Here is a 26,440-nt window from a genome sequence, read left to right as displayed (position 1 = left end):
GAAAAACAATGGATAATTTTTTAGTTTATACTCATGTATGTCCTGTGCAATATCTGTGTATTGAAATTCAAATTTAACAGAGCATCCTGTATGCATGCATTTCTAGTTGAATACTTCTAAAAATTAATTTTGTTCATATGAAATTAAAATTTAACTGGACACCCTCTATATCTATCTATCTATCATCCATTTATCATCTGTCTCTCTCTATCTCCCTACATAGCTATCTGCTATATTATCTATTGATCTATATCATCTACCTACCTATCTACCTATCATCTGTTATCTATCTTCTATCATCTATCATTTCTATCTATCTATCTACCTGCCTACCTACCTACCTCTCGCTAAACGTGGCCACCCTACTGAAAAGTGGATTTCTTTTTTTCAGGCCCGGGGCCCCTTGGTGAGCTGTCTAAGGCTGGCAGGGTGCCCAGGAGCCCCTTCACTTAGGTATTTGTTCTCTTTACCTAAAACTTTCCATTTAGGCATGTAAATACCCCCACTTCAGCTGCTCTTGGGGTACAAGAATCCCAGAGCTTATTTCTCTTACGAATCATCTCAGGAAAAGGAGTCTGTGTGGATCACCTGTGGAAGCCAGGTGTTGCCTGGAGACAGGTGTTGTCCACCCCCCACCCTCATCCCCTCTGAGGACGCCCGAGGCAGGGAAGCAGAGCCCTAGCAGGGGCGACGGAAAAGAGGGGAGGCATCCGACGCACCCATGTTCCAAGTGCCGATGAAGATGGTGATCATGTCGGGCTCCGGCTGCTCCGAGTGCCTGTTCTTCATCTGCTGCAGGAGCTGGCAGAACCCTTCTCTCTTCTGCGGATGGAAGGACAGACAGACTCAGAAAGGCTCTACCCCCCCACCCCCGCACATCACCCTGTCAAAGCACTTGGTCGGCTTCGAGAAAACTGAGACGAGCCTAAGTTGGTATGAATGTCCAGGAGAGCAATCTGGCAATACGCGTCCAAAGTCTTTAAAAAGTGCCTTCTCTTAGACCCAGCCGTTCCCCTGCAAGGACGTTTCTCTAAGAAAACAACCAAGAATCACACAGCAGCACAGTTCTCAACAGAGAAAAAATTAGCAACAATCTCAACACCCAGCCTTAGGGAATTCATTAGTTAATTGTACCCTGGACCATCCGTATGCTAGGATACCATGAAAGTGCAGAATTATGGGGCAGCAATATCTTTATCGACACGGATGTTCTCAATACATGGCTAAATGTGAAAAGTCAGATCACAAAGCAGAATGAATAACATCACTGCATTTTCAATAAAAGGAAAACACCTGGAAGGAAATAGTCCAAAGATAACCAGAGGTATAGGGGTCTCTTTTTTTTCAACTTTTTGCAATTCATATTTGTTATTTTTTCACCAATGAGAATAGATTATTTAGATAATAAAAGAAATTTAACTTAAAGAAATCTTAAAAAGGAAAGAGCATACGAAGGTGTCCACAGCCTCTTTGCTAGCCTCATCTGGTTTTCCTCGGCACACAGCGGGGTACAAAGCAGACCCGGTGATGCCCTCTCTTAGGTGTCAGGCAAGTGGGGGAGACAGACTTTAACACATGCACACACAAACAGTACCATATGGAACTGCTAATGTTTAGCTGTTTTAGAGCTACAAAGCTGGCAATTTCGTATGGCCGAACCTAATAATTGCAAATCTCTTAGTAAATCCGCCGTGAAGAACCAGCTCACTAGGCTGCCAGGAAGGCTGTCTTCATGGAAATCTGCCCTGAGTTTCAGGGCTCCGGTCACAGCTGCTTCTGGGTCTTTCGCAGCGTGCAGCAACGTGGCAGGACTGATCTGGGATCAGTGCCTGTGTGCCCAGAATGCTGCCCACCAGGCCTGCTTTCTCTCTGCCCCCCCCACCACCTGGCACCCCGACTCCCGTGTCTATCCCAGGCCCTGCTCCATCACTCCTCCCAGCCCTTCCCACCCACTCAGCCAACCCTGGGCAGCCCACACGGAGCCCTTCCTATCCAGCAGATCATAAAGCAAGGCAGCCACGAGGGGAGTTGGTCTCTTGTTCACATTTTGGAGCTGAAGGGTCAGGTCTCAGAGCCCCCCCACTTCTGGCTGCGTGGCGCTTACCTCGACACCTGCAGATCCTGGGTTTTCCATCCCATCCCTCCCAACTTCCCACTCCAGGACCCCATCCTCACAGCAGGGGTCTCAGGGCTGCCGAGAGGGGCAGGGTGGGGAAACAGAAGCCTTTGGGAGGGACTGGGGAGGATTCAGAATTAAATCCAGGGATGCCCAGGGGGCATCCGAGTCAACCCACAGAGCTAAAAGCCTCCCAGGTCAGATGCTGGCGTAACACTGTCAACGGATCCGACAGCATCCAATTATATATCTGAATGTGGTTAAAGGGGGAAATTTCAGGTTGTATACACGTTACTAGAACAAAAACTAAAGAAAAACATAGGGCCGTACAACACGGTGAACCCTATTGTAAATGATGGACTATAGTTAATAGTATAATTATAAAAATGCTCTTCATGAATTGTTAACAAATGTTCCACATTAATGTAAGGCATTAGTAATAGGGTAGTATATGGAGACTCTGTATTTTATGCACAATTTTTCTGCAAACCTACAACTTCTCTAATAAAAATATAAATGTAAATAAATAAATATCAGTTAAAAAAAAAAAAAGAGGCGAGTGATAAAGCCCAGCTGACCTTGAACATGTTCAGAACCCAGTTTTCCAAGGTGTGAAATGGGTGGTGGTAACTGAGTGAGCCCCACAGGCACAGTGAGGCTCAGGAGACATGCAGCCCCTCCGCCCTCTCTTTGCCCGTCTGAGACTTTGTCGTCACTTACTTTGGAGTCAGCAAAAACGTATTCCTTTCTCAGCGTCTTCTCCTTCTCAGTTTCCACCAAAATCACCAACTTGTTAAGAAACTTCTGAGACTTGATGAGCTGCAGGACTTAAGAGAGACGCGAGTCCATTTATTCACTCCTCCATCATTCAGCCGATACGCTGAGTCCCTGCTGGTCCCAGGCCCACGACAGTCACCCCCCTGCCTTTCCCGCCCCCGGGCTACACACTGAGTTTCCATCTAGTCTCCCGGACCCTTCTGCTCCCAGATGATCTTCCTGGGAGGGCTCAGTGGGAAGGCTGGTGCCTGGAGCAGGCAAGAGGAGGCCTGGCCGAAGCACAGACAGCGACCCTGTTTTTATGTCTTTGCTCCTTCCCTCCATCCTTTTCCCTTGCTCTCCATTCTCTCACATTCTCTCACTTTTCCCTTGCTCTCCATTCTCTCACTTTCTCTTATCCTTCCCCTCTCTCTCCCTTCCTTCCTCTCTCTTTCTCTTTCTTTCCCTTTCCCCTCCCTCCCCCTTCCTGTCTCCCTTCCTTTCTCTTCCTTCGTTTGTTTTGTTTTAAATTTATAACTAAATTTAATTAAAATTTTTACTTTTTATTTTTTCAAACAATTAAGAGTCAAATAGTTCCAAGATTTTTACCAAAACTCACACTCACACACACACACACACACAATATCCTCTAACCTCACAATGTCTTGTTCCCCAGAGGAAACCACTTTCAACTCTCTTAATGGATTTTGGGGGAATTTTACTCCTTGTCTCTAAACAAGATGCTTCTATTGCTACTTCCTGATGTTTCAGTTTTAGAAACATCACTTCCACTATGGAGATGAGGGTTTAGCACCCTTTCACACACACAACCTGCCTCCCCCTGCTCCCCACCCTCCGGGCCAATGTATACTTTTGTCCCCGTCATCTTTCCATAATTATATCGCGACTTTGATCAGAGAAGTATTCAATGTTTACATAATTTTGATTAAATACATGCTATTGACAGTCAAGCCCTGACTGTGTTTCCTTTCCTACCCAACTTTATGTTTTTCCTGGAGTTAATAATTGTCGTGCTTTTCATGGATCCCAACTCTCCCCCAGTTCATGAATCTTCTCCATGGGACCAAGCACTTTCATCAGCTTCATCGCCTGAAGGGAGCCTCTCCGGGGCCCAGGACCGTGGCCTCGAGGCCTGAGGCACAACCTTGGCCTTGGGGTCTTCCTTCCCAGTCATCCAGGAACCCACTCACCTTTCCTTATAGTGGATCCCAGCTCTTGGATCTCATGTCCTTTCTTGGCTTACACCTTTATTTTGGAAGAGCAACATCTCTAGTAGCTTTCCGAGAAAGGGGGAACAGGTGATAAATTTTTTGGATACCTCGTAGGTCTGAAAATTCTACTCTCACACTTACTGACAAAACTCTAAATTCAAAATAATTCTCCTCAAGACTCTGAAGGGCTGGCCTCAGCACCCTCTGAGAAACACAATGGTGTTCAGATCTGCCTGCATATGTAACCTTTCTTTTTGTTCTAGAAGTTTCTTTTCTTTGTCCCCACTATTTTGAGACTTTTCAAGGTCATGTGTGCTTCCGGGTCAATCTATTTCCCTCCAGCATGCTGGGCACTTGGCAGGCATTTTTCACTCTGGAAACTCAAGTCAGTCAATTTGGAGAAATTTTCTTCAATTATTTCTTTCATGATTTTTCTTGCTCTGTTTTCCTCTTTTCTCTTTCTTAAATTTATTATTTTTGTATTGGAACTCCTAGGCTGGTCCTTCGATTTATTAAACCTCTTCTCTCCCATTTTCCACCTTTGTCCTTTTGTTCTACCTATTGGAAGCTTTCCTCAACTTTAACTTCAACCCTCCCATTGAGCTTTTATTTATTTATTTTTTAATTCTGCTATCTTATTTATTTTTTTAAAGTACACTATTTTTTAGAGCAGTTTTAGGTTTATAGAAAAATTAAACAGAAAGGACAGAGTTTCCATATACCCATATACACACTACTAAAATATTTCTACTTCTCCAAAGTTGTTTTCCTTTTAATTTTGTTCTCTGAATGTTCCTTTTTAAGTAGCATTCTGTTCCTGTTTCATGGATGCACTTTCTTTTTATCTATATAATTTTATCTATATAATTTGTTTCCTCCAAGACTTTCTATCTTTTTGCTTATTTTTGCCTTGGCATCACATTTTCTCATACTACATGTTTCCACCTATGCCTGGTGATCCTTGACTCCATGTTCCAACTATGAGGTGGGGTCTGTGGAGCACAGGTGGGCTTATGGGCTGATTCATGGGGAAAGCCTCTAGATAGCATCATCTTTAGATCTTTGCCCCTGGGCTGGCCAGGTATCCAGAGAAGACCCTTCCAACCTCCTGTCTGGAGGGTGTGGGCCTGGCTGGCAGCATCCTGGTAGCTGGGTAGGGAAGAAGGCCAGGGGTCTCAGCATTCAGAAAGGAACTCTATTGACTCTCCCTGTTTGCAGTAGGTTCCCTGCCCTTACCCAGCCTGGTGGCCCCCAGTCCTTTATGTTCTCCAGAAATAAATGTCCAATCTTCTACCAGGATGAGCAAAAAGCTGCCAGTGGCTGTGAGGAGTGGATAGAGAATCTGGGTCTAACTCTTCAAAGCTGACTTTCATCCAGTCTTGCTATTTTCACCCCCACTTCTAGGGAGCCCTGATGCTATCACTTCCTGAGCCCTTCCTGGGTCATGTGCTGGGAGTTAGGGGACTCAGTTTTTTTCTACTGAAGGCTTAAGATTTGGCTTCTTTGTTTCTCTAAGTTGGTTATCATTATCCTCCTGCATTCCGTCTTTCAACATTTTGTTACCGTCATCTCCTCTCCTGTTCTCTCTGTCCTTGTGAGTTTTGCCTTTTGGATGTGCATTCAACCCGTCACCTTGAGCTAAAAGTCTCACCAAAGGGACACGTGGACATCACGAGCTCTCAGAAATCCCACGGCCTTGCTGGCAGCAGCATAAGCATCACACGATGTGGTTCCTATCACTGCAAACTGGCAAGGCCCAAGACTTTTCCAGATCTGCCACCATGAGGCCACGTCCCTCTGAATGTCTGCAGTGGGTGGGTTTCCTTCACACCCACTTGCAGGACTCTGTGGCTGCCCCTGGGACGGTCGTGCTTGATCAGAGTCATGATTCTATCAGGCTCAGTAAGGGGCCCACCACCCCCATCCCGAAAAATAAAGCTGAGAAATGATGCCAGGCTCCTCTTTCCCTTGCCCCTCTATGTCTCATCCATCAGCAGGTTGCAGCAGTTCTGCCTTCAATGCAGTCCCCACCTGTCCCTTTCCCCACCTGCCACCACCACCTCTTGCCTGGGCTATGGTTATAGCCTCCTTCCTAATTGATTCCCCCGTCTCTGCTCTGGCCCCAGGACGGGAATCCAGTTATTCCAGAGCCCCTCACTGCTGACCCACACTGCCACACAGTCCCATGAACAGTGTTCTTCTATTCTGTCTAGAACACTCTCATCACTCGCTCATTCATGCATGCACACACACAATGTGTATTTATTATCATGTACTCTGCCAAGCCCTGTTCTAGACACTGGGGATTCAGCAGTGAACACAAAAGACCCAAATCCCCGCCTTGGTGGAGCCCACATTGCGGGGCTGGCGGGCAGTGGTGGTTGGGCTTTAGGGTGCGAGCACCTCGGTCAATTAGCAGTCCACGCGTGTGCACCTGCTGTCTACCAGATCCTGTGCTGGGCCCTGCGGGTTCCAGGGTGTACAGGATAGAGACCCTGCCCTCTTTGGGGGAGGGGACATGTGAACAGGTGTTACGACAGTCGGGCTCCACAGGCCCAGGCGGAAGGCTCTGTGCATCAAGGCTTCTTCTCTAAGGGCTCACAAACAAGCCCTGCCATGATCCTTTCTGGAATCCTGCTGGGTTCTCCCAAGGTCATGCACCTCCAGCCTGCCTCTTCTGCCCAGCCCTGATCTGATGACAACTTTCCCACAGTCCACAATTTCAAGGCAACTATGCAGCCCTCAGCGGCAAACCCCTCTGTGCTCCCCAGCCCACAGGAGAACTTCCCCAGTCCTTACTTTGGCACTCAAGGCCTTGCCAACATCTGGGACGCTGTGCCCTGCTGCCCTTCCTGCTCCAGCCACCCCAGACGACATGTGATTCCACTAACAACCTGCTCCAGTCCTTGCACATGTGGGTCTCTCAGCTCAAACACCCTCCTCTGCCTTGTGTGATTGGTGAACTCTTATTCATCCTTCAAAGCCCACATCAGAGCTATCTCTGGAGGGAAGCCTCCCTGGGCAGAGGGAATCAATCTCCCCTTGGGCTAACCTCACATCGGGCACACTCTAACATGGGCCCACTTCCCATTTAGACTGCAAACTCCTTGAGGGAAGGTTCAGGACGCAGGGCTGGCTCCTAAAAGGCACTAAAAAAAAAAAAAAAAAAAAAAAAAGCCCACTGAATTAAATTGACAAGCGTTTAGTAGCCTCTTCATGGGAGGTAATAATTTCAGGCCAGAAACTGCAAGTTTCTTAAAGCAATCAGGCATTCTTTGACAATTTCTTCCCCCATCCTTGGTTTCTATTTTCTCTTATCAAAATTGGGTCTGCCCTTTCCAGCTGTAACTTCTTGCCAGCTAAGAGGAAAGTGTAGTTTCAAGCTAAACACTTTCCACCCAGCCTCCTCCTGCTCAAACCATCAGTAGGTCCCCACTTCTTCTACCCAACGTGGCTCCTTATGGAGGGCCCCAGCCTGGCAATGCATATTCAGCTCTGCGTGAACGGTCCACTCTCCTTAGTACTCCGTCTGCCTTCCTCACAGCCTCCATGGGCTTAGGATCCAGCTCTTCCGGCCACACTGGAAGGAAATTATAATGATGGTGGTGGTGGAGGTGGCCAAATATACAGAGAACCTACCAGATGCAAGGCTTTGCACATTTTGATACCTACCCCATTTAAGGTGCACACCAGCCTTATGAGATGCTATTGCTATACCCCTTTGACAGAAGAGTAAACTGAGACCCACAGACAAGGCACTAGACCAAGGCTGCAAGCGGCTGAGCTGGGACTTGAGGCTGAGCTCCCAAAACCCTCCTCTGCTCTCTACGTTTCTCCCCTCACTGCATGTGGGGCAGATTCCTCTCCCCAGGTAAATTTCAGTTTCAGATAAACAGCATACTTTTTTAATATAGGCATGTTCCAAATATTGCATAGGCACTATTTCAAGTACCTTACATGTATTATCTACTTAATCCTTACAATTCCCATTTTACAGATGGGGAAGTGAAGACCCAGAGAGGTTAAGCGACTTGTCCAAGGTCACACAGCTGGTAAGTGGCAGAGTTGGAATATGAATTCTGACAGTTTGGTTCCAGAATCCATGCCCTTCACCCACGCTAAGCTCTCTCAGTTTATGCTACACAAAAGATGCTCCCTAGCAATCAACGAGCATTTTTTAACACCTTATTTATGCAAGGACCTGTGCTAGGCCCTGTGAGGGGAGGGAACAGGCTTGATCAGACCAGCTCCTCATGGGGAAGAATGTGTACACACACACACACACACACACGGAAGCAGCACCCAGCGCAGGGTGTACCACCTGTACAGCTAGAATGGTGTAAGCTCGTTTCCCCAGGGGTCCTGGGGAGGGGTCGGGCTCACAGGGCAGCCCTCATGCAGGAGGGGGCCTGAGAGGGCGTGAGGGACGGGTCGGAGCTCCCAGGCAGTGGGGAGGGCATGTGGGTATTTGCCATGAACTGCATCGCGCCCCCTCTCCCCCGCCCCAAGGCAGTCGGCACACTAACTAATGGGCCCGCGGATGTGAACTCATGTGTAAATGGGATCTTTGAAGATCCTGTTAAGATGAGGCCAAATGGAATCAGGGCGGGCCTTGATCCAAAACGACTGGAGCCCTGAGAAATGGAAGAAATTGGACCCAGTCAAAAGGAGGAGACAGGAGACAGGAGATGGACGGCCAGCGGACGGAGGAGAGGCTGAGCTATGGACTCGAGGCACCACCAGGATGCCACGGACTCTGGAGAAGACATGGCCGGCCTCAAAACCACGAGACCATAAACCCCTGTGGTTCAAGCCACCCTGCCCGTGGAGTCTGCTGGAGCAGCCCCAGCCGGCCGAGGCAGCGTTCTGGGGCTGGACGGGCTGGGCAGAGTGTGTGCTCCCTGGGGGAGCTGGCGGCCACTCACCAGCAAGGGTACAGGCAGGGCGAGACCGTCACGGCGCGAGGGGGTCTTACTTTTTTTGTGGCTGTAGAACTTGTCCTCGGAACCATCCTTGGACTTCTTAATGATCAGCTTCCCAGACTCAACGTCGACCTTGAGGTGCATCTTCTGAGGAATCCCCAGAGACTCTGCCTTCACCTGCGGAGAAGGGACACTCCGTATGGCCCTTTGCTGCCTGGGTCTCCGCTTGCCCCGGTCCACACGGCTGGGCAACTCACGGTCAGGCCAGCCCCCGGTGTCCCGCCCAGCCTCCCCCTTGCTGAGCACAGTGCACCCACTTTTCTTAGCACCTCTAAGAGGCCCGGAGGAGACCAGCTCACCCATCGTGTGTGCATGAGCTGTTCTGCCACAAGGGCTGACAGAGAAATTCAGAAAACGGTCCACTCCTTTGAGCATGAATTTGACAACGCTCATGAATCTGATGTGTCGTGGGCTTCCAGAAGGAGGTTAGCTATGGATTTAAGCTCTCAGGCCTTGTTACCACCAATCAATGACCATTTAGTTATAGTAATTAGACAAAAAGACAATTGCTCAGGCACTGCTCTGCAAATGGAGACACATCTTAAGACACAGCATCATCACCAGGGCTAGAGAGGACTTTGCGTTATGTTCCCAAATTCGGGGCCAGGGCTGGGCTGAATGTTCTAGAATTCCTGAGGAGCCTTAAAACAAACAGATTCTTGGGCCCAGGCTTGGAGATTCCAACTTGGTCACTCTCAGGAAAAGAGTAGGAATCATATTATTTTTCCAAGTCCCCCCTTCTGGCACTACTTTACTTTGCAGGCGGCTGGGGGCCCCTATTTGATGTTCTTCACGGCCTCCATTTTGGGAAGGGCAAAGTCTCTGGCATCTTGGACCATGAGACCCTCCTCCCTTGGGCAGTTCTGCCAACCGCCATTCTCGGCTCTCGGCTCCTCATCCTTCCCCAAGCTGGAAACCCCCTTCCACAGGGGGACCAGATGTCCCCTGTTTCCCCCACCCCCGGCCGTGGAACGCAAGCCCAGGCCCTGGTCTCTCACGGATCACTTACCTCGAAGGTGACGGGGGGGATGAGGGAGCGCCGGTGGGGCAGCTCGGGGCCCTCGTGCAGCAAGGCCTTCACCTGGCAGAACAGAGCACGAGCCCTTCAGGCTGAGAGGTCGAGGCAGAGGGCAGTGCCTGGGGACAAGGGGTACAGAGGGCACGGGGCCTGCACACCCTACATTCCCGGGCAAAGAGGGAGCGACCCAGGCAAAGCCGAGGAAGCTGCGGGACCCCCAACCATACCTTATCTTCGATAGAGGACAGGAGGCTTGTCAGTTGGCTGAGCTTGGACACCATGTTGACCAGATTGGCCTCCCCAGGCCCCTGCGAGGGAGGAAAAGTGCAAATAAGGACAGCATTCGTGGAGCGTGGGCCCTCGGGAGGGATGCGCCAAATGCTTTTCTCATGTCCTCTCATCTCATCCACCCACCGGCCCTCTAAGGACTGCTGTCAGCTCCCTTTGGCAGATTAGGAAATCAGGGATATTCGACCATCATCTCAAAATTACCATGAGCCAAAAACAAATTTATTTTTTCTCCCCCTGTGCCAGTTTGGATGTATTATATCCCCCAAACGCCATGTTCTTGTGGGAGCAGATGTATTAGTGTTGATTAGGTTGGAATCCTTTGGTTGAGTGTTTCCATGGAGATGTGACTCAATCAACTGTGGGTGAGACCTTTGATTGGACAATTTCCATGGAGGTATTGCCCCACCCATTCAGGGTGCATCTGAATTAAATCACTGGAGCCACATAAAAGAGCTGACAAACAGAAGGAACAGAGAGATGCAGCTATGACATTTTGGAGAGCAACTGAAACCTGATATTTTGGAGAACGCCATTTTGAAATGCAACCTGGGAGCAAGCAGACGCCGGCCACGTGTCTTCCCAGCTAATGGAGGTTTTCCGGATGCCAAGGGCCTTTCTCTAGTGAAGTAGTACCCTACTGTTGATGCCTTACCTTGGACTCTTTATGGCCTTAAGACTATAACTTTGTAACCAAATAAACCCCCTTTATAAAAGCCAACCCATGTCTGGTGTTTTGCAGAACGGAACACCCCCTAAGTCCGCTTCCCCTCCAGTGCTTCTCACGGGACCCACTGCTTTGCTTAAGCCCAAACTGGAGGGTCCCCCTCGATGACATCCTGTCTTCTCTCCTATGTCTGCCGCATGGGGCCCCTGCCCTCCCTCCAAAGCAGGGGCGTCTCCACTGCAGGGAACCCTGGTCTGGTTGCTTCCTGCTCCAAGGAGAAAATCATCCAAACTCCCCACCCTGCTCCCACCCCAGCCACTCTCACACTCACTGCAGATCCTCCGTGGCCTCGAGCTACAACTTCTGAGGAATCCCCAGAGCCTGATTTCAACTGCGACAGGTGCATCCTTGTCATTAGGTTCTCAGATCCACAAAGAGGTCTTCCCTGGCCACTCGTGCCCAAAGGGTCACTGAGTCATCCCTATTGAATCACCCTGTTCTGTTTCAGATCAATCGCCATGAGCTAAAGTTCTCTCCATCATTTATTTGTTCACTGTATGTTTCCCGTGAGAATCGGGACTGTCTCCCAGGATCTGCAGTGCATCCTGGGAGCCTAGGGCAATGCCTGGCCAATAGAAATTTGCTCAGTCAATTTGTTCAATGAATACAGGAGGTCCAGAGAGCCAAAGTGGCTTGTCCAAAGTCACACAGTTGGGACCTGGTGGAGCGGGGCTTGAAGTCACATCCGCCCAGCACCAAATCCATGGTCTCCAACCACGTGGTCACAGAACAGACACTCACCAAGCACCCCGTCTGCCAGACATGCAGCCGGACGCTGGAGGCCCAGGTCAGCAAGACAGCCGCCCTGCCCGGGAAAATCAGGCACACGTGGGACTAACCGAGCACCAGGCAGAACGGAGCGAGGGGCAGCGCTGGCCACCAGATCGACCTTACCTCACCCCTGGCTCAACAGCTCAGCCAGCTCTCCTGGCTTTTGGCCTCAACTTTCCAGCCACCCACTTCCGTCTACACTCCATGGCAACAGCTCCACCATCAGCCCCACTGCCTTCACCACCGCACCTCCAACAGCACCATCAGCACCACCAGCATCACCAGCATCACAGCCACTGTCCCCCTGCCACCAGTCACCAGCATCAGTACCACAGCCAACGACAGTACCACCGTCACCCTGGTACCCCCCACCCTCGCCCCCCACTGTCACCCTCGTTTCCCCTCACTGTCACCCTCGCCTCCTCCCACTGTCACCCTCACCCCCGCTGTCACCCTCACCCCCGCTGTCACCCTCACCCCCACCATCACCATCACAACCACCATCACACCCACCATCACGACCATCACCACCTCCTCATCTCCCCACCCCCACCACCTTCATAGCAGTTCCTACTGGCCAAGGCTTTCTCTGATTACTCTGGTTTTCTCCTTACTCTCGAAAGAGGCTCCCAGTGAGAACAGTGATTGTCAGCCGGGGAGGGAGCGGCTCGGAGGAGCGGAGCTGAGACAGGTGAGGGCAGGGAGACTGCTGCTGGCTGGGAAGGAAGGCAGGCTAGTGTGGGGGAGAGGGACAGTCCGAGACCGCCCGGAAGAAATTGGGAAGATAACACAGGTTATCACCTTCCCATTGGCCCCCTTGGACACCTGGAGTCCCCGCTCTCTCCCCGGGGTGGCCACTGTGGAGGGTGAGGCTGCCCTCCCTCCCTTTCTTTTGATGTGTGAAATCTTTCAAAGCATTAATGACATGACTGACAAACTGGGAGTTAGTTCTTAAAATAAGAGGTATTAGAAAAAGGCTGGCGCTTTTCCGGTACTTCTGCCTAATAATAATGCTTATTTGATGAGTTCTTACCATATGCCAGGCACATTTTACACATATGAACTCATCTCACCCTCACGTGCACAGATTCGTCTAATCCCTGTTTCACAGATGGGGTCACTGAGGCACAGAGCAGTGAGTTAACGTGTCCAAGGTCCCACGGCGGGTGTAGACCCAATACTTCCACCCAGGCGTAGCCCAGGGGCTCTCAGCCAGTGATGGTTTTGCACCCGCCTCCCCAGGGGACATTTGCTGAGGTCTGGAGACATTTTGGGTAGTGACAACTAGGGATACTGACGGCACGTAGTGGGTCAAGGCCAGGAGGTGCTACTGAGTGTCACAACACAGGGCAGTCCCCATGGCAAAGAGTGATCTGGCCCGAAAGGTCACCAGTGCTGAGGCTGAGAAACCCTGGACCTGACTCACTGCCCAGCCCGGAAGTGTGAGAACTGGACCGCGGCCCAAGGCCTTACACGAGGCCACCCGGTGACTCCACTTGGTCCTTCCGTTGCGCTTTCCCCAGGCGGACCTCAGCTCCCAGGATGAAGTGGCCTCTCCTTTCCCACACAGGGCAGACCCAGCTCCCTCCAGTTCCCAACCCTCAGGCCAGCAGGCAGGGGTCAGGGTGTCCACTTCTTGCCCACCTGAGAGCAAGGACTTAGTGTTGGCCCAGGTCCAGCACAGCCAGAGGTCTCACCCGCACCGTTTCATTTACTCCTTAAAATAACCCCGCAGCCCATCTCACAGATGAGGAAGCAAGAACCAGTGAGGGCAAGTCCAAAATGACCCAGAAATTGCACGAGGTGTTTCTAACCCGGGGACCAGTCCCTTTCTCTACCCCAACCTTCAAGAACAACATTCTCTGCTTTGCTTTAAGAATGAGTGTCTCTGAAGCGAGAGCCCTTCTTTACGTCTGTGTCTGATGCCCCCGCCACCGTGGGCCTGTCCTGCACCGAGAGCCAGCACACTGTCCTCTGCAGGCGGCACCTGCTGCCAGCTCACTCACCTCCCAGTGCAACTCTTTCCTAATTCACCCTGCCGCACACGATTTAAATTCTAGTGTCTGGAGAGGTCCCTGTTTTGCCCAGATTGGCTTTTATTTTCCTGAAAATCTACCCATCATTCATGCCAAAGAAAGCAAAATTACTTTTTCCCTCCAATAAAGCTGTATTAGTAGAGCACAAATACATCTTCTCAGTTTAAAAAAAAACAAAACAAAAAACAAAACGAACAAACAATATGGACAAACCCTCAGCCCCCCTCTGCCCAGACCCCTTCTCCCGGATCGCCTCCCCTCCCTCAGGGTGAACAGTGGCCATTTGGGTCTCGATCCATCTGGACTTATGTCCAGACTTAAGACTTATCTGCCTAGACTTAAGTCCCATTTCACACACAGTTCTGCAGTTTGCTTTTCTTCACCCACCAGGACGTCTCGGCCATCTTTCCTTACACACCTGGGACAAGTAGCACGGCGTGGGCTCTAAACTTTCGTTTAGCCCTCTCTCTACATTACATGGTTTCCAACGAGTTTGCTTTTAGAGGCGAAGCTTCAGTTAGCAAGGATCTCTGTCAACACGCTGTGTGACACGTGCATTCCCTCAGACAGCTGCCCAGATGTAGTTTGAAGGATGATGATTTAACATTTTCATACGAATGGCCAAACCACCTTCAGAAAACCCATTTCCATTCCCAAGAGCAGAGATGCGGGAGCCTCTGCAGCTTCCTCAGCCCCCTGCCAAGTCCTGACCTCAGCCCTGGCTTTGAAGGCCATTTTCCGGTTCCTGGCAGTTACCGGCCAGGTGAGGCTGCACACCTTTTCATGTGTGCATTGGCCTGTCCTAATCCCTCTTCTGTGAACTGCCTTCTCATAGCCTTTCCCCATTTAAAACACTGGGTTGTTTATAATTTTTTAAAAATATAGTCATCCTTCATCCCTTATATCTGTTGCTAGAATTTTCTGACAGAAGCTTGTCTTTCAGCTTGGCATGTGACACCTTTTCTTAGCCAAATCTTTGTTTACTGGACAACCTGCCTTGGCATACGTATATTTTTGCTTCCAGGAGCAAGAAGCAGGCTGAAGAAGAATCGAAGCACCTGAGTGAGGTTTTTATTTCCTTTCCGACTCGCATGAGAAAATGATGGGGCAAGGCCCTGGTTCGCCTCCTTGTTTGGCTGGTTTTGCGGATGGGTGCGCCATTTGAAATCTTTCTTCTTTAGTCAAACGCAGGCAGTGGGAACACCTGACTCAGGAGGGTGGGAGGTGTAGGCTAAGCCCCCCACCCCACCCCACCCACACGTCCTCCTGCAGCCCAGAAACACAGAGGGGCTGCCTTCTTCGTTTAAAGCCCTCACGACACTTGCAAACTCAGCCCCCCACCCCCCACCCCCCGCCGGGTTCCCAACCTCACCTTTCCAACCCCAACACCTTTTACCTGAGTCCGTGGGCGGAGGCCGGGGGACAGCTGCTGGTCAAACAACCTCTGCAGAGTCTCCAGGGAGGGAAGGGTCCGGACCACTTCGCTGGGGGTGGGGGTGGGGGGACAAGGTGAAAGTCAAGGATTAGTGGGACCGCACAGAGGCTTCCGAGGCAGCTCGGGCTCCAGCTGGAGTCGAGGGCACACCTGCTCTGGCCAAAGCAGGTGATCCTTCCCAGGACAAGTCCAGGCAGAGCTCCTGGCACCACCAGCCCCTTCCCACCCCCGCGACCACCACCCACCTTCCCGTCCTGGAGCTGGGATATACAGAATTGCTCTAACTTCGGTTTCTACTTAGCCATACTAGATGACTTAGCCTGCAGAAAATTCAAATCTGGAGTCACAAAACTGTTCTGTGAAATCACTTCATAACGCACATTTCCCAACCTTGAGCATTTCCAAGAGTCACTGCTTCCCTGCATCCATCCCCAAGTTAAAAATGCAAATTTCCGGGCCCCAACCTGCATTGGTTGGTCCAGAATCTGCATTTTAAATAGCGCCCCGGGGACTTCCTGGGGCAAGTGGTTCGGAGATTCTACTTTAAATTCCCTCCTTAGCAACTGAGAAGAGGCCCAGAGGGGTTGGGTTTTCAAATCCATTGACCACCCCAATTCCAGGCCCTTTTCGATTTTATTTCCTTTCCCTTCTTTGCCTATTGCTTTCCACATTGTTTTTAAGCAACATGGGCAGAGAATTTTGAGGTCTAGTTTTCAATTATCATTTCCTTAAAAAATGGTTCATGTTTTTACATATTGAACAGTCTAATGGTTTCAAAATATTCTGTTAAATGTGCCAAAATGGATTGTTAGATATTTGGGTTCTTCTGAGATCTTCGCTATTATAAATAAAGGCTGCTCTGAACAGCTTGTTCACATAGCTTTAATTATTTGGAATGACAGTTTTAAGATAACCAGAGATTATGGCTCTTGAAAAATGTTGCCAAACTCTTGAGTGATGGCTCCAATTATAGGGCCCCAGGACTGACCCTGCTTGTCTAATGTCTTGTCTGCCTTCTTCAATTATTTTCTTTTTTTCTCTCTCTTTTAATGGCATAACATTGCACTTCAATATTGATAAATGGATTTGCATATCCTTAGCTTCTAATATCACAAAGTATTTTTCTCCATGCTTGATTTCTACCATATTTCTCTTTTTATAGACTCTTCACGGCCTTTGTCAATTTTCTGTTGGGAATTTATATACATTGGTATAAATGCTTTACCTATGGCTTTGCTTTTTTATTTAATCCAGGGGCTGTATGAATTTTTTTCCATACTGTTATTTTCATACTAGGAAGGCTGGATTTCATTATAAAGTGATTTTTAGTTTTTTATTGTTCTATTTTTCATGTTTTCCTTGGTCATTTCATTACTTACCTGTGTTAAAAATTTATCATCGGTATAGGGAGCAATTATTTTCTCATTTTAAACTGGCTTCTTATAATTTTTAAAGCTATGTATAAATGGGTTATATTTATCAAGAGCCATAATCTCTGGTTATCCTAAGACGGTAATTCAAAATAAGTAAAGCTATGTGAACAAGCTGTTCAAGCAGCCTTTATGTATAACAGCAAAGATCTCAAAATAACCCAAAAGCTACATACATATATATTTATATACACACACATTATATATATATACACACACCCATACACACATATGAATATATATAATTATGTTATATATATTTAATTCCTTACTGGATTTTTTTTTTTAAATATGTGAGGAAACAAGTTACTTTTTCTCTGTGCTGCTGTTCAGTTTCACTCAACAGCAGTGACCTTTTTCAGTTGTTCCCTTAGGTTAGACGTTGCACACGCTGATCTGCACTGTGGTAGGATTTGTTTCCGGGCTGCAAAGGATGGGGGGTGGCTGGTGGGGGAGCGGGGCCGTCAAGCGCTGGGCAAGCAGCGTCCTTGGCTTTCCGTTCTTCTTGAGCAGAGCTGCTCTGTCCGTCTGCCAACGTGATGGCATTCCACTGAAGCTGTCATTTCATAATTCCAAGCTAACAAAGTTTTAAACGCACTACTTCAGAATGCTTTCACATCAAATTGATCACCCCCATTGTTCTCTTTTTTCAAAACGTTATCCTAAAACACACATACACACGGAATCTTTAGGGTTTTCTAAGTTTAAAGTATTGAACCTGGAAATAAGGCTACTTTTCTCCGGATCTCTGGTCATTTAATCCTTTTGAGAAGTTTGACCCTCAGACCCCTCTGGAGGTGTCTGAATGACCAATGACGCGTTGGGGCTTTAACCAGAAGGCTTGGGAAGAACTAGCCTTAAGGTGCAGAAAGGGTTTGTCTCAATAAGGGACCATGGTGGGATTCTGGAAAAGTCTGTCCAGCCCCAGGTCACCAGTTCGTGGGAATGTCCCTGAAGGCGGCTGCAGCTGCCCCTCTTGGGGAGCAAACACAAAGAGGGCTGAGACCCTCCAGGCCAGGCCCCAGAGGTGGCCGGGAGGGGGCTTAGACACACCCCCCACCCCACCCCCGCCTTTCCAGGCTGCCTGCAGCCCTGCAGCCCTTCCCGAGTCAGCCTTGTTCTCGACTTCAGGATTTTCCCAGATCCCCACTCAGTTTCCGTCTAGCACATCCGGTATCTCCAGATCCAGAAGGAATGGCCCGACACTTTTTTGTTTCCTTTATTTTTGCTTCCCTGAGTCTTTGCTTCTTTTTCTTGTCTCACTTTAGCAAAAAATTTCTCAGACAGTATTAAATAATATGATAAAAGGCACCTCTTTTCTTTCATCAAAATGTTTAATAGAATGATTGTAATGTTTCCCCGTCAAATACAATTGGTTTTAAATGGCCACATGGTGCATTGTTAAGGAAGTATTTCTTTAGTCCTTTAAAAAAAAATGACTTTTTAAAAGTAGAAATGTCTTAAATTTTATGATCTCTATTAGGACATTGAAGCAAATGAACCCTTTATTTTTTAACCTACTGCTAAATTACAGTGTTTTCTTTATGTTGACTCACCCTCGGAATGATTTCTAAGATAAAGCCTACGTTTTTCATGACACTGAATTATATTTGTTAGAATGATATGGAAATGTCTTATACTTCTATCAATAAATGAAACTGGATACAGTTTTATTTCAGCTATTATTAGCTTGTTAGGTTTTTGAATTTGAACCATATTTTTCTTGAAGATTGCATTAAATAATTTCTCAGGAATAATTTATAGACTATGGTCACTTATTTGTCCTTGAAAGTTCAAAGAAGACACTCAGGGTAATTTTTATGTTTTATATTATATGCAAAATGTTTGTTCCATTTCATTCTAACTTGGAGATTTGTAGCCATGTAATTGTACACTGAGCTCTTTATTGATTTGTGCATTTTTAATGCACAGTAAGTCTTCTTTGACATTTCTAATTTTTAAAGTTTTCTTAATTGGCTTTGTTACTTTACTTCTAATTTATATGTTTTTGTATTTTACGGCTTTTCCTCTGTTCTTTTCCTTTCTGGTTGTTGTTCCTTTGCTCTTGAAGACTGTTCACCGCTAGATCTCCAGCCCCTGGGACAGTTCTTGGCATGTAGTAGGCAAACATTCAATCTTTGTGCGTGAATGTTGAATTAACAAATGCTTTAGGTACTTTGCTGGGCAATGGAAATACCAAAGTGATTGGGGCATGAGCCTTGGTGCCCTCAAGAAACTTACAGTCAATCTGGATTCCTTTTCAATGGGTGTGTTTGACTTGTCATTCTACTCCCCTTTTCATAATAGAGCATCTAAAGCTATGGCTTTTCCTCAAGTAGCACTTTGGCTGCATCACATAGAGTTCTGATATTCAGTTGTTTGATGATTCCACTCTGTTCTCCCCCATCTGCCCCATGTAGGCTACTATTGTGTCAGTTTCTTCCTTAACTCAGTTCTTATTTGGGAGACTATTTAAAAGTATCCAGGTGGTTGGGTGGCTATGGATAGTTTTGTTATCTATTACCATTTCCACCATATTATGTTCTGGGAGCACAGAATGAACACTTTCCGCTTTGGATGCGTTCATATCCAGCTGTTCGGTAAGCTGCTGGTTTCTTATTTTTAAGATCACCAATACTCTAAAATTTCTGGAAAAAATTTCTTGGATCCCTTTTGAAGTAGAGGCATGTGATAGGCACATTTTGTAGAATTTCTCGAATCTCTAAAGAGTCCCTGTATTCTTGAATAACTTTTAGATTGAGTTAATCACAGGTCGGTAGTCTTTTCCTTGGAGATATTGCTGCGGAATTTTTATTGTATTGTCAAGGAGTGTGGGTAATATTAAATACTGCAATTTTTTAACATTAGGGGAATATTTAGTTGCTGAATTTGTCTTTCCTTGTGGTTTGGAAACTTCATAAGAAGAGGTTGAGGTATTGTTATTTTATCATTATATTAATTAGATTTTTATAAGGCTTCTCAATACCTACTTTTAGCCTTTTGTATAAACCCAGAACATTTTTTATTTGTTTTATAAATGTAATCATCAAATGTGCACCATGCTTTCTCCTGCTTCTCTGAGAGCCTGTTTCACCAGCTCTAAGTTGAATCTCTGCACTCTCTCTCCAAATACTATCAATTTTTTTTGTCACACATTCTGCAGATGCATATGCTTATTTGGGGCTCCTTGCTTTCTATATATACTTCTCTAAGGGTCTGCTCTGTTTTGTGATTTGATTTTCAAATCTGAATTGAAAAACTATGGGTTTATTTTTATGGTCTCCAATGAAGCAGCTGTAATTATGGGGAAGTATTTTTGTTTGTTTGTTTGTTAGTTCAAATCTCTACCTTGCTCTCACCTAACAGATAAAATATCCTCTCCCATTTCTCGATATTTTATTTTTAAATTCTGCTTGCCTTCCTTCCAATTTCTCCATTTCCGGGATTATCAAATATTTCCAGACTCTTGTTCTTTTATTCTGTTTCCCTGGAAAAGTATCTCCCTGGCTCTAGATGGCCTAGTTTGGGGTTCCTAATTTTCCTTGAGCTTAATTTGTTTATCTTCTGTACCGCTGCAAATTCTTTATTCCAGAACATGTTGACAGCGTAGTGACATTTCTGCAGAGGAGGCTCTCTGCACTCTTTCTCACCCCACAGCTCTTCTGGCATCGTTCTCAGCCTCCTCTCCAAGCTCCTCTTCTCTTCTGCCTCCATCCTAACTCCACGTGTCCAGCCGGCCCCTCCCCTCCTCCACCTGTACCCTCACCTGTGGAGACCACACCCATCCTCCAGCTGTAAGTGCCATGTATGTGCTAACAATTCCCAAATGTATATCCCTCTGGCCCTTAAAACTAGCTCCATGGCTGGTGGCTCTGCTTGGATGCCTAAGGTAGCCAAGAGAATTCTTCTCTCACCAGCCCCCCACCTCCACCCGCTCTGTGTTTACTTTCCCCATCTCAGCAAATGGCATCACCACCCACACAGCGGCTGCACTGGAAATCTAGTGGTCCCTTCCATTTGTCTTCCCCTCACTCCGCAGCCAATCGCACAGCAAATCTGAAGACTCCACGTTCCACACACACCCCAAGTTGTGTCAGTTCTCCGCATCCACCCCATCGCCACCCCCAACCTAGTCCAAGTCGTTGGGTCATTTAACGAACATCTGTGGAGCACTTCCTGTGTGCCCCTGCCACGGCCAGTTCCCCTTCTAGTGGGCCACCATCATGTCCCACTTGGACATCACAGCAGCTCCTGCCTGGTCTCCTGCCTTGGGTTTGGCCTCTGGTGAGCCACTGTCAGCAGTTGTAAACCACAGCATCGCATCACCCTGTTCAAACTCCTTTATTAGGGCCTGGTAAGGTCTTACATGGTGTGACTCTAGCCTACGATCAACGGGTAAAAGACAGGGCACCCATTACATCTGAATTCCAAATAAACAAGGGCTAATTTACTAGTATAAGTATATCCCAAGTATTGCACAGGGCATACTTACATTTTTAAAAATGTGTTGTTTATCTGAAATTCAAACTTAACTGGGAGTCCTATGTTTTTATTTGTTAAATCTGGCCACCCTATGCTTGCTCATTATGCACCAGCCGCACAGACTTTCTGTTCCCTGATCAAGCCGGCCAGCTCTCGTTTCTGCCTCAGGACCTTTGCACCTGATGCTGCTCTGCCAAATCACTGGACAGCTAGCTCCCTGCAGTCACCAAGGTCCAGCTCTATCACGTCCTCAGAGAGGCCTACCTGACCCCGGAGGAAATTGGCACCTCACCCACCCACCTGGTGCTGCTCCTTCACATCTTCCTGTTTTATTTTCTCACAGTCCTTACTAAAATCACCTTGTTTATTTATGTACTTAATCTGCTGCTTGCTCCTCACCAAGATGCTAGCTCCAAAAAGGTCTAAAAGAGCAGGGACTTTGTGCATTGTATTTATCGCTGTATCCCCAGCACCCGGAACAGTGCCCAGAGGAGGCCCTCAGCAAATACTTGTTGAATGAATGAATGAATTGAAGTCCTACTCCAATCAAAGCAGTTTGAAAACCAATGGGTTTACAAATTGTCTCACTGAATGGCATCCAAAGGGGTGGCAGAAAGAAAGGGAAATATAACTTCGTTCCTATCCAAGACCTTCTAAAATTCCAACCCCCAGGTAACGAAGACTCCAAGCCTGGCTAGCATTTTACCTAGGAAGATGAAGACAAACAAGTGTGCAGGGGGTGTTCAGAATGGTAGCGTCTCTAATCCCAAACAGACGCTAGCTGTTCAGTAAAGAAAGATGTGGTACAGCTAGAAGCTGCAGAAACTTTCTTAGCTGGGCATAATGCAGCCGGGAAGAAGGTAATTGGGAAAGCTCCTGACTGTGAGGTTAGGTGATTGGTGGCAACGCTATGTTGGGAAAAGCTGCCAAAGAACACGTTCTCTACTGCAGCTGGAAGAAAAGGTTGTTACCAGTGATCATGGAATTCTGGTTTTTAAAACCAAAGTGCCATGTCTGTGTGTTTTCCCCTAGTAATAAGTGATTCATAACAACAACAAACAGGAAAAAAAAAAAAAAAACAGCCTTCATGGAAATCTGCAAAAATGATGGCTGCCCGTCCAATGGGCTGAAACCACATTAGCTGAAAGCCAATTCCCTGAAATTAAATCTGACTGGCCGATTTGATGGATGACCAATTTGTTAAAGAAATGATTTGATAAATTTACCAAATGTTCTGATTGTGGTTTTATGAGCCTGTAAAAGGAAAGTTCAATTCGATTACTGAGACTGAAGGATTCTTTGCTGCATATTAACCAAACTAAGACTAATAAGGCACCAGAGAAGTTGACAAGAGAATCTTGAAACTGCTATATGAGTAATGAGGCACAAAACAGCATAGAGTGAAAAAATCCTCACTCCGATGAAATGCTATTTTTTCAACCAAAATTTTAACCTTTCATATGTGACAGAATTGTTTTGTCTCTTTGTGATTTCTTTCAGATGCTTCTGAATGTTATTTTCAATTTTTTCAAGCTTTAAGCATTTTAAATATCCTTTTTGCTAATTCTTCAGATGGCATTTAGCCTTAGTTTCGCACTTCTAACAATCAAAATGTAATTAAAAGGAAGTTCATTTTTTATGAAATTTCATTGAGATATATTCACATACCAGATAGTCATCCAAACTGTGCAATCAATGGGGAAGTTAATTTTAATGCTAATTTAAGTCAAAAGCCCAGATCAAAAGAATCTAAAAGAGATGAGGACTTTTACCAATTCATCATTCAGTGAAGTCAATATTGGGAAACTGAAATTGTGGGGAATTGGCCTACTTTAAAAAATTGCTACAGTTGGCAGTCTGGGCCATCACCACCCACAAAGAAGATAGACTGGCTTTAATTTGTTTCCTCTCCGTGCCCTTGTGTGCTTGTGGAAGCTCAAACATCAAAAAGCCTGCTGGCTTCAGTAAAAAGGTAGCAGAAGCCCAAATGCTAGACCCTGAGCAAGTGTGAACAAGTTGTCAGTGTCCTCCTTCCACAGAGACATTGACCTCAAATTAACTTTAGTTTGACAGTTTGACCTTAGTTTAAAAAAAAAAAAAATTACAATTGAAAAACCAGGAAAACCAACCCGAAACAAGGATTTCTAAGCTCAGCCGACCGCCGCATTATTCTGGGGAGAGCAGAGGCGTAAGACAGTCAGGTGGAGCTTGAGGTCACACCGCGGAGCTGATCTCTGCCTGGCGGACATGTCCCCCCCTCCTCCACGCGCCCCCCACCCCGGGGCAGCCATTACCCATAGAGCTCCTTGCACAGGAGCATGGTCAGTTTCTTCAGATGCGGGAGACTGCTAGAGCCGGTTCTCACAAATTCCGAGTCCAGGCAGAGCTGAGTGTTTAGATAATCTTGGATGGCTTTCAGATGCTCTTCTGGCAGCCTAAAAAAAATCAAAACAAAAAAACATTTAGCTTGTTCCTTTTAGCCACAAACCAACAGCCGCCACTACCACCACGGCAAATCCCTCCTTTCAGGGTCTTCAGCTTTGACAGGGAGAGCCGGCCTTTCAGGGGAAACTTGGCACCTGTAGGGTCCACGGATCAGAGCCAGAGGAAGGGACCCAGTGAGGGGGGTGTCCTTGAGCGGCCCAAGGAAGCCAGTCCTGCCTCACTCGCCCCTTCGGATGCTGCCGGAAATAAGCGATGCTGGCTGGGGTTTGGGAACTGTTTATCCTTTAGAAAGAGACAAGCCAGCTTGGAAAATGATATAATTGTTTCCTACCTTATCCACTCCTAACGACGGGAACTGAGGCCAGAAGAGAGGTGGCAAATGGCTTTAGCTCATATGCCAGCCCCAGATCCCAGGCCCTGGGGGAGTGTGCACCATTAGTGATGGGGGCTGGGAGTACGGGAGGGGCTGGGAATAGGGGAAGGGCTGTGAATATGGGAGGGGGTGGCGGCGGCCCACCCTGCTTTTCCATCCCTGATATGGTCCAAGCCCCTTGATTTAGGGACAAAGCAAATGGACCCAAAGGTTGTACATCCCAGCCCTAGGAGAGGCAGGACCCAGGCCCACCCCCAGCCCCCCAGTCTGACCTCCACACGTCGCCCTGCACCTTTGTTTCCCTGGATCACTTTTGAGTCTTTGTTCCCACATTTACTGAGTGTAACTACTAACCAGACACTATGCTAAACACTGTATGTGCACGTCCTCATTCGATCACCAAAGGAAGTCCCCGGGGCAGATATCATTATTTTTCCCATTTTATAAATGAGAGAACTGATGCTCAAGGATGTTCATTATCTGTGTGAAAAATTACTAAAAGCTTTAAATGTTCTTGTCAAAACTAGAAGCTTCCCTCTCTCAATCTCTCTCTAAGCCCACACAGCAGGTGAACTCACTGCCCTCCCCCCTGCTTGGGACCTGACTCCCAGGGGTGTAAATCTCCCTGGCAATGCGGAATACGACTCCGGGGTTGAATCTGGACCCGACATCGTGGGATTGAGAACATCTTCTTGACCAAAAGGGGGATGCGAAATGAAACGAAACAAAGCTTCAGTGGCAGAGAGATTCCAAATGGAGCCGAGAGGTCACTCTGGACGGCATTCTTATGAGCTATATAGATTTCCCTTTTTAGTTTTTAGGGTATTGGAATAGCTAGAAGGAAATACTTGAACTGTTGAACTGCAACCCAGTAGCCTTGATTCGTGAAGACAACTGTACAACTATGTAGCTTACACAGTGTGACCTTGTGATTGTGAAAACCTTGTGGCTCACACTCCCTTTATCCAGTGTATGGACACATGAGTAGAAAAACGGGGACAAAAACTAAATGAAAAGTAGGGTGGGATGGAATGTTTTAGGTGTTCTTTTTTACTTTTATTTTTATTTTTATTTTTTTTGGAGTAAGGAAAATGTTCAAAAATTGATTCTGGAGATGAATGCACAACTATATGATGGTACTGGGAATAATCAATTGTACATTGTGGATGATTGTAAAGTATGTGAATTTATTTAATAAAACTGTATTAAAAAAACAACAACAGGAAGCCTCAGGTATTTTCCCGCTTGGGGTCCTTGAAAGTATGCAGAAATGTTGCATTTAAAATTGGAACATCCTGGATTAGCCATTGTGATTTGTTTAGATTGAGAAGAGGCATTATCAATTATTTACAAACTGATTATCGTACTCATATTCCCAGTCTTTACAGCATAAAAATTCAGTTTCAGCCAGTGTCTGTTTACTAAACAGAACAAAGATCTGCCTTATAATATTAAAAAATTTATTTTCATACTTCTAATGACCATTGGCTTACAACTTTGAGACCATGAGTATTTGTAATACGAAACTATATTACACCGTTTGCTGTAGAAAACTGTCCACTTAAAGATGTAAGTGATGTTTGTCACAGAAGATTGATTTTACTTAACAACCTTATAATAATTAACCGGTTAACTATGGCCTAACTGATTAGATCTAATTAACTTGCATAAAAGGCTGTGCAGATTTTCTTGTAATTAGGAATAATCTAAGGGCAGTCCTCCCCGTGCAAAGCAATTTAACGAGCAAAACAGCTTAACCCTAACACACAGTGCAGACTCTCAGTTCCTCAGGACCCAGAAGAAAATCAAGGGCAGGCACTGTCTCCTCTTTCCTGGCTCCCTCTGCCCTGCTCCACTTACCTGTCCCCACGCGGAGCTTCTAGGAAGGTCCCCTGCAAGTGTTAGTCCAGAAGGAAAAGGCCCTGTGCACAGACCATGCCTCTCCTGTGTGCAAGCTCACACTCTCTCTCTGTCTCTGTCTCTCTCTGTGTCTCTCTCTGTCTCTGTTTCTCTATGTCTCCTTCCCTCCCTCCCTCCCTCCTTCCTTTCTCCTTTCCTCCTTTTTCCTCTCTCTCTCTCTCTCTCTCTCTCTCTCTCTCTCTCTCTCTCTCTCTCTCTCGGTTGCCTGCAGGCTTGACTTCAGACCTCCTTCATGGAGACCCCGAGGCCTGACTGAGTACCCATCTTGAAGAGGAGGGGTCAGTTAGGAGATGGGGTCAAAAGAAGCCAGTGATTCATCAGATGTGGGAAAGTCGGAGGAAATGGGCAGATGGTGACAACTGGGGGGCTCTGGAAGTTTCCCCAAGAAGCTCAATGTGTTTAGCATTGAAACCAGGGGAGAAACAGAAA

General features: G+C 47.0%; 1 protein-coding gene across 1 annotated transcript in view; it reads right to left on the bottom strand.

The window, feature by feature from the left end:
* Window positions 1–26,440, bottom strand: part of INPP5D (inositol polyphosphate-5-phosphatase D) — a 117,243-nt gene that overhangs the window by 39,963 nt on the left and 50,840 nt on the right. Inside the window, exons 5-11 of the mRNA XM_037850452.1 lie at window positions 23,568–23,708; window positions 15,323–15,410; window positions 10,332–10,412; window positions 10,096–10,167; window positions 9,080–9,203; window positions 2,837–2,943; window positions 720–822 (exon numbers count right to left, since the gene is read on the bottom strand). Of these exons, the coding sequence (XP_037706380.1) occupies window positions 720–822; window positions 2,837–2,943; window positions 9,080–9,203; window positions 10,096–10,167; window positions 10,332–10,412; window positions 15,323–15,410; window positions 23,568–23,708 (716 nt within the window). The remainder of the gene's footprint in view (window positions 1–719; window positions 823–2,836; window positions 2,944–9,079; window positions 9,204–10,095; window positions 10,168–10,331; window positions 10,413–15,322; window positions 15,411–23,567; window positions 23,709–26,440) is intronic.

Source organism: Choloepus didactylus, chromosome 9, assembly GCF_015220235.1.
Source record: "Choloepus didactylus isolate mChoDid1 chromosome 9, mChoDid1.pri, whole genome shotgun sequence".
Taxonomy (NCBI): Eukaryota; Metazoa; Chordata; class Mammalia; order Pilosa; family Megalonychidae; genus Choloepus; species Choloepus didactylus.
Note: the sequence above shows the minus strand (reverse complement) of the source record. Positions and strands in the feature narration are given on the sequence as shown.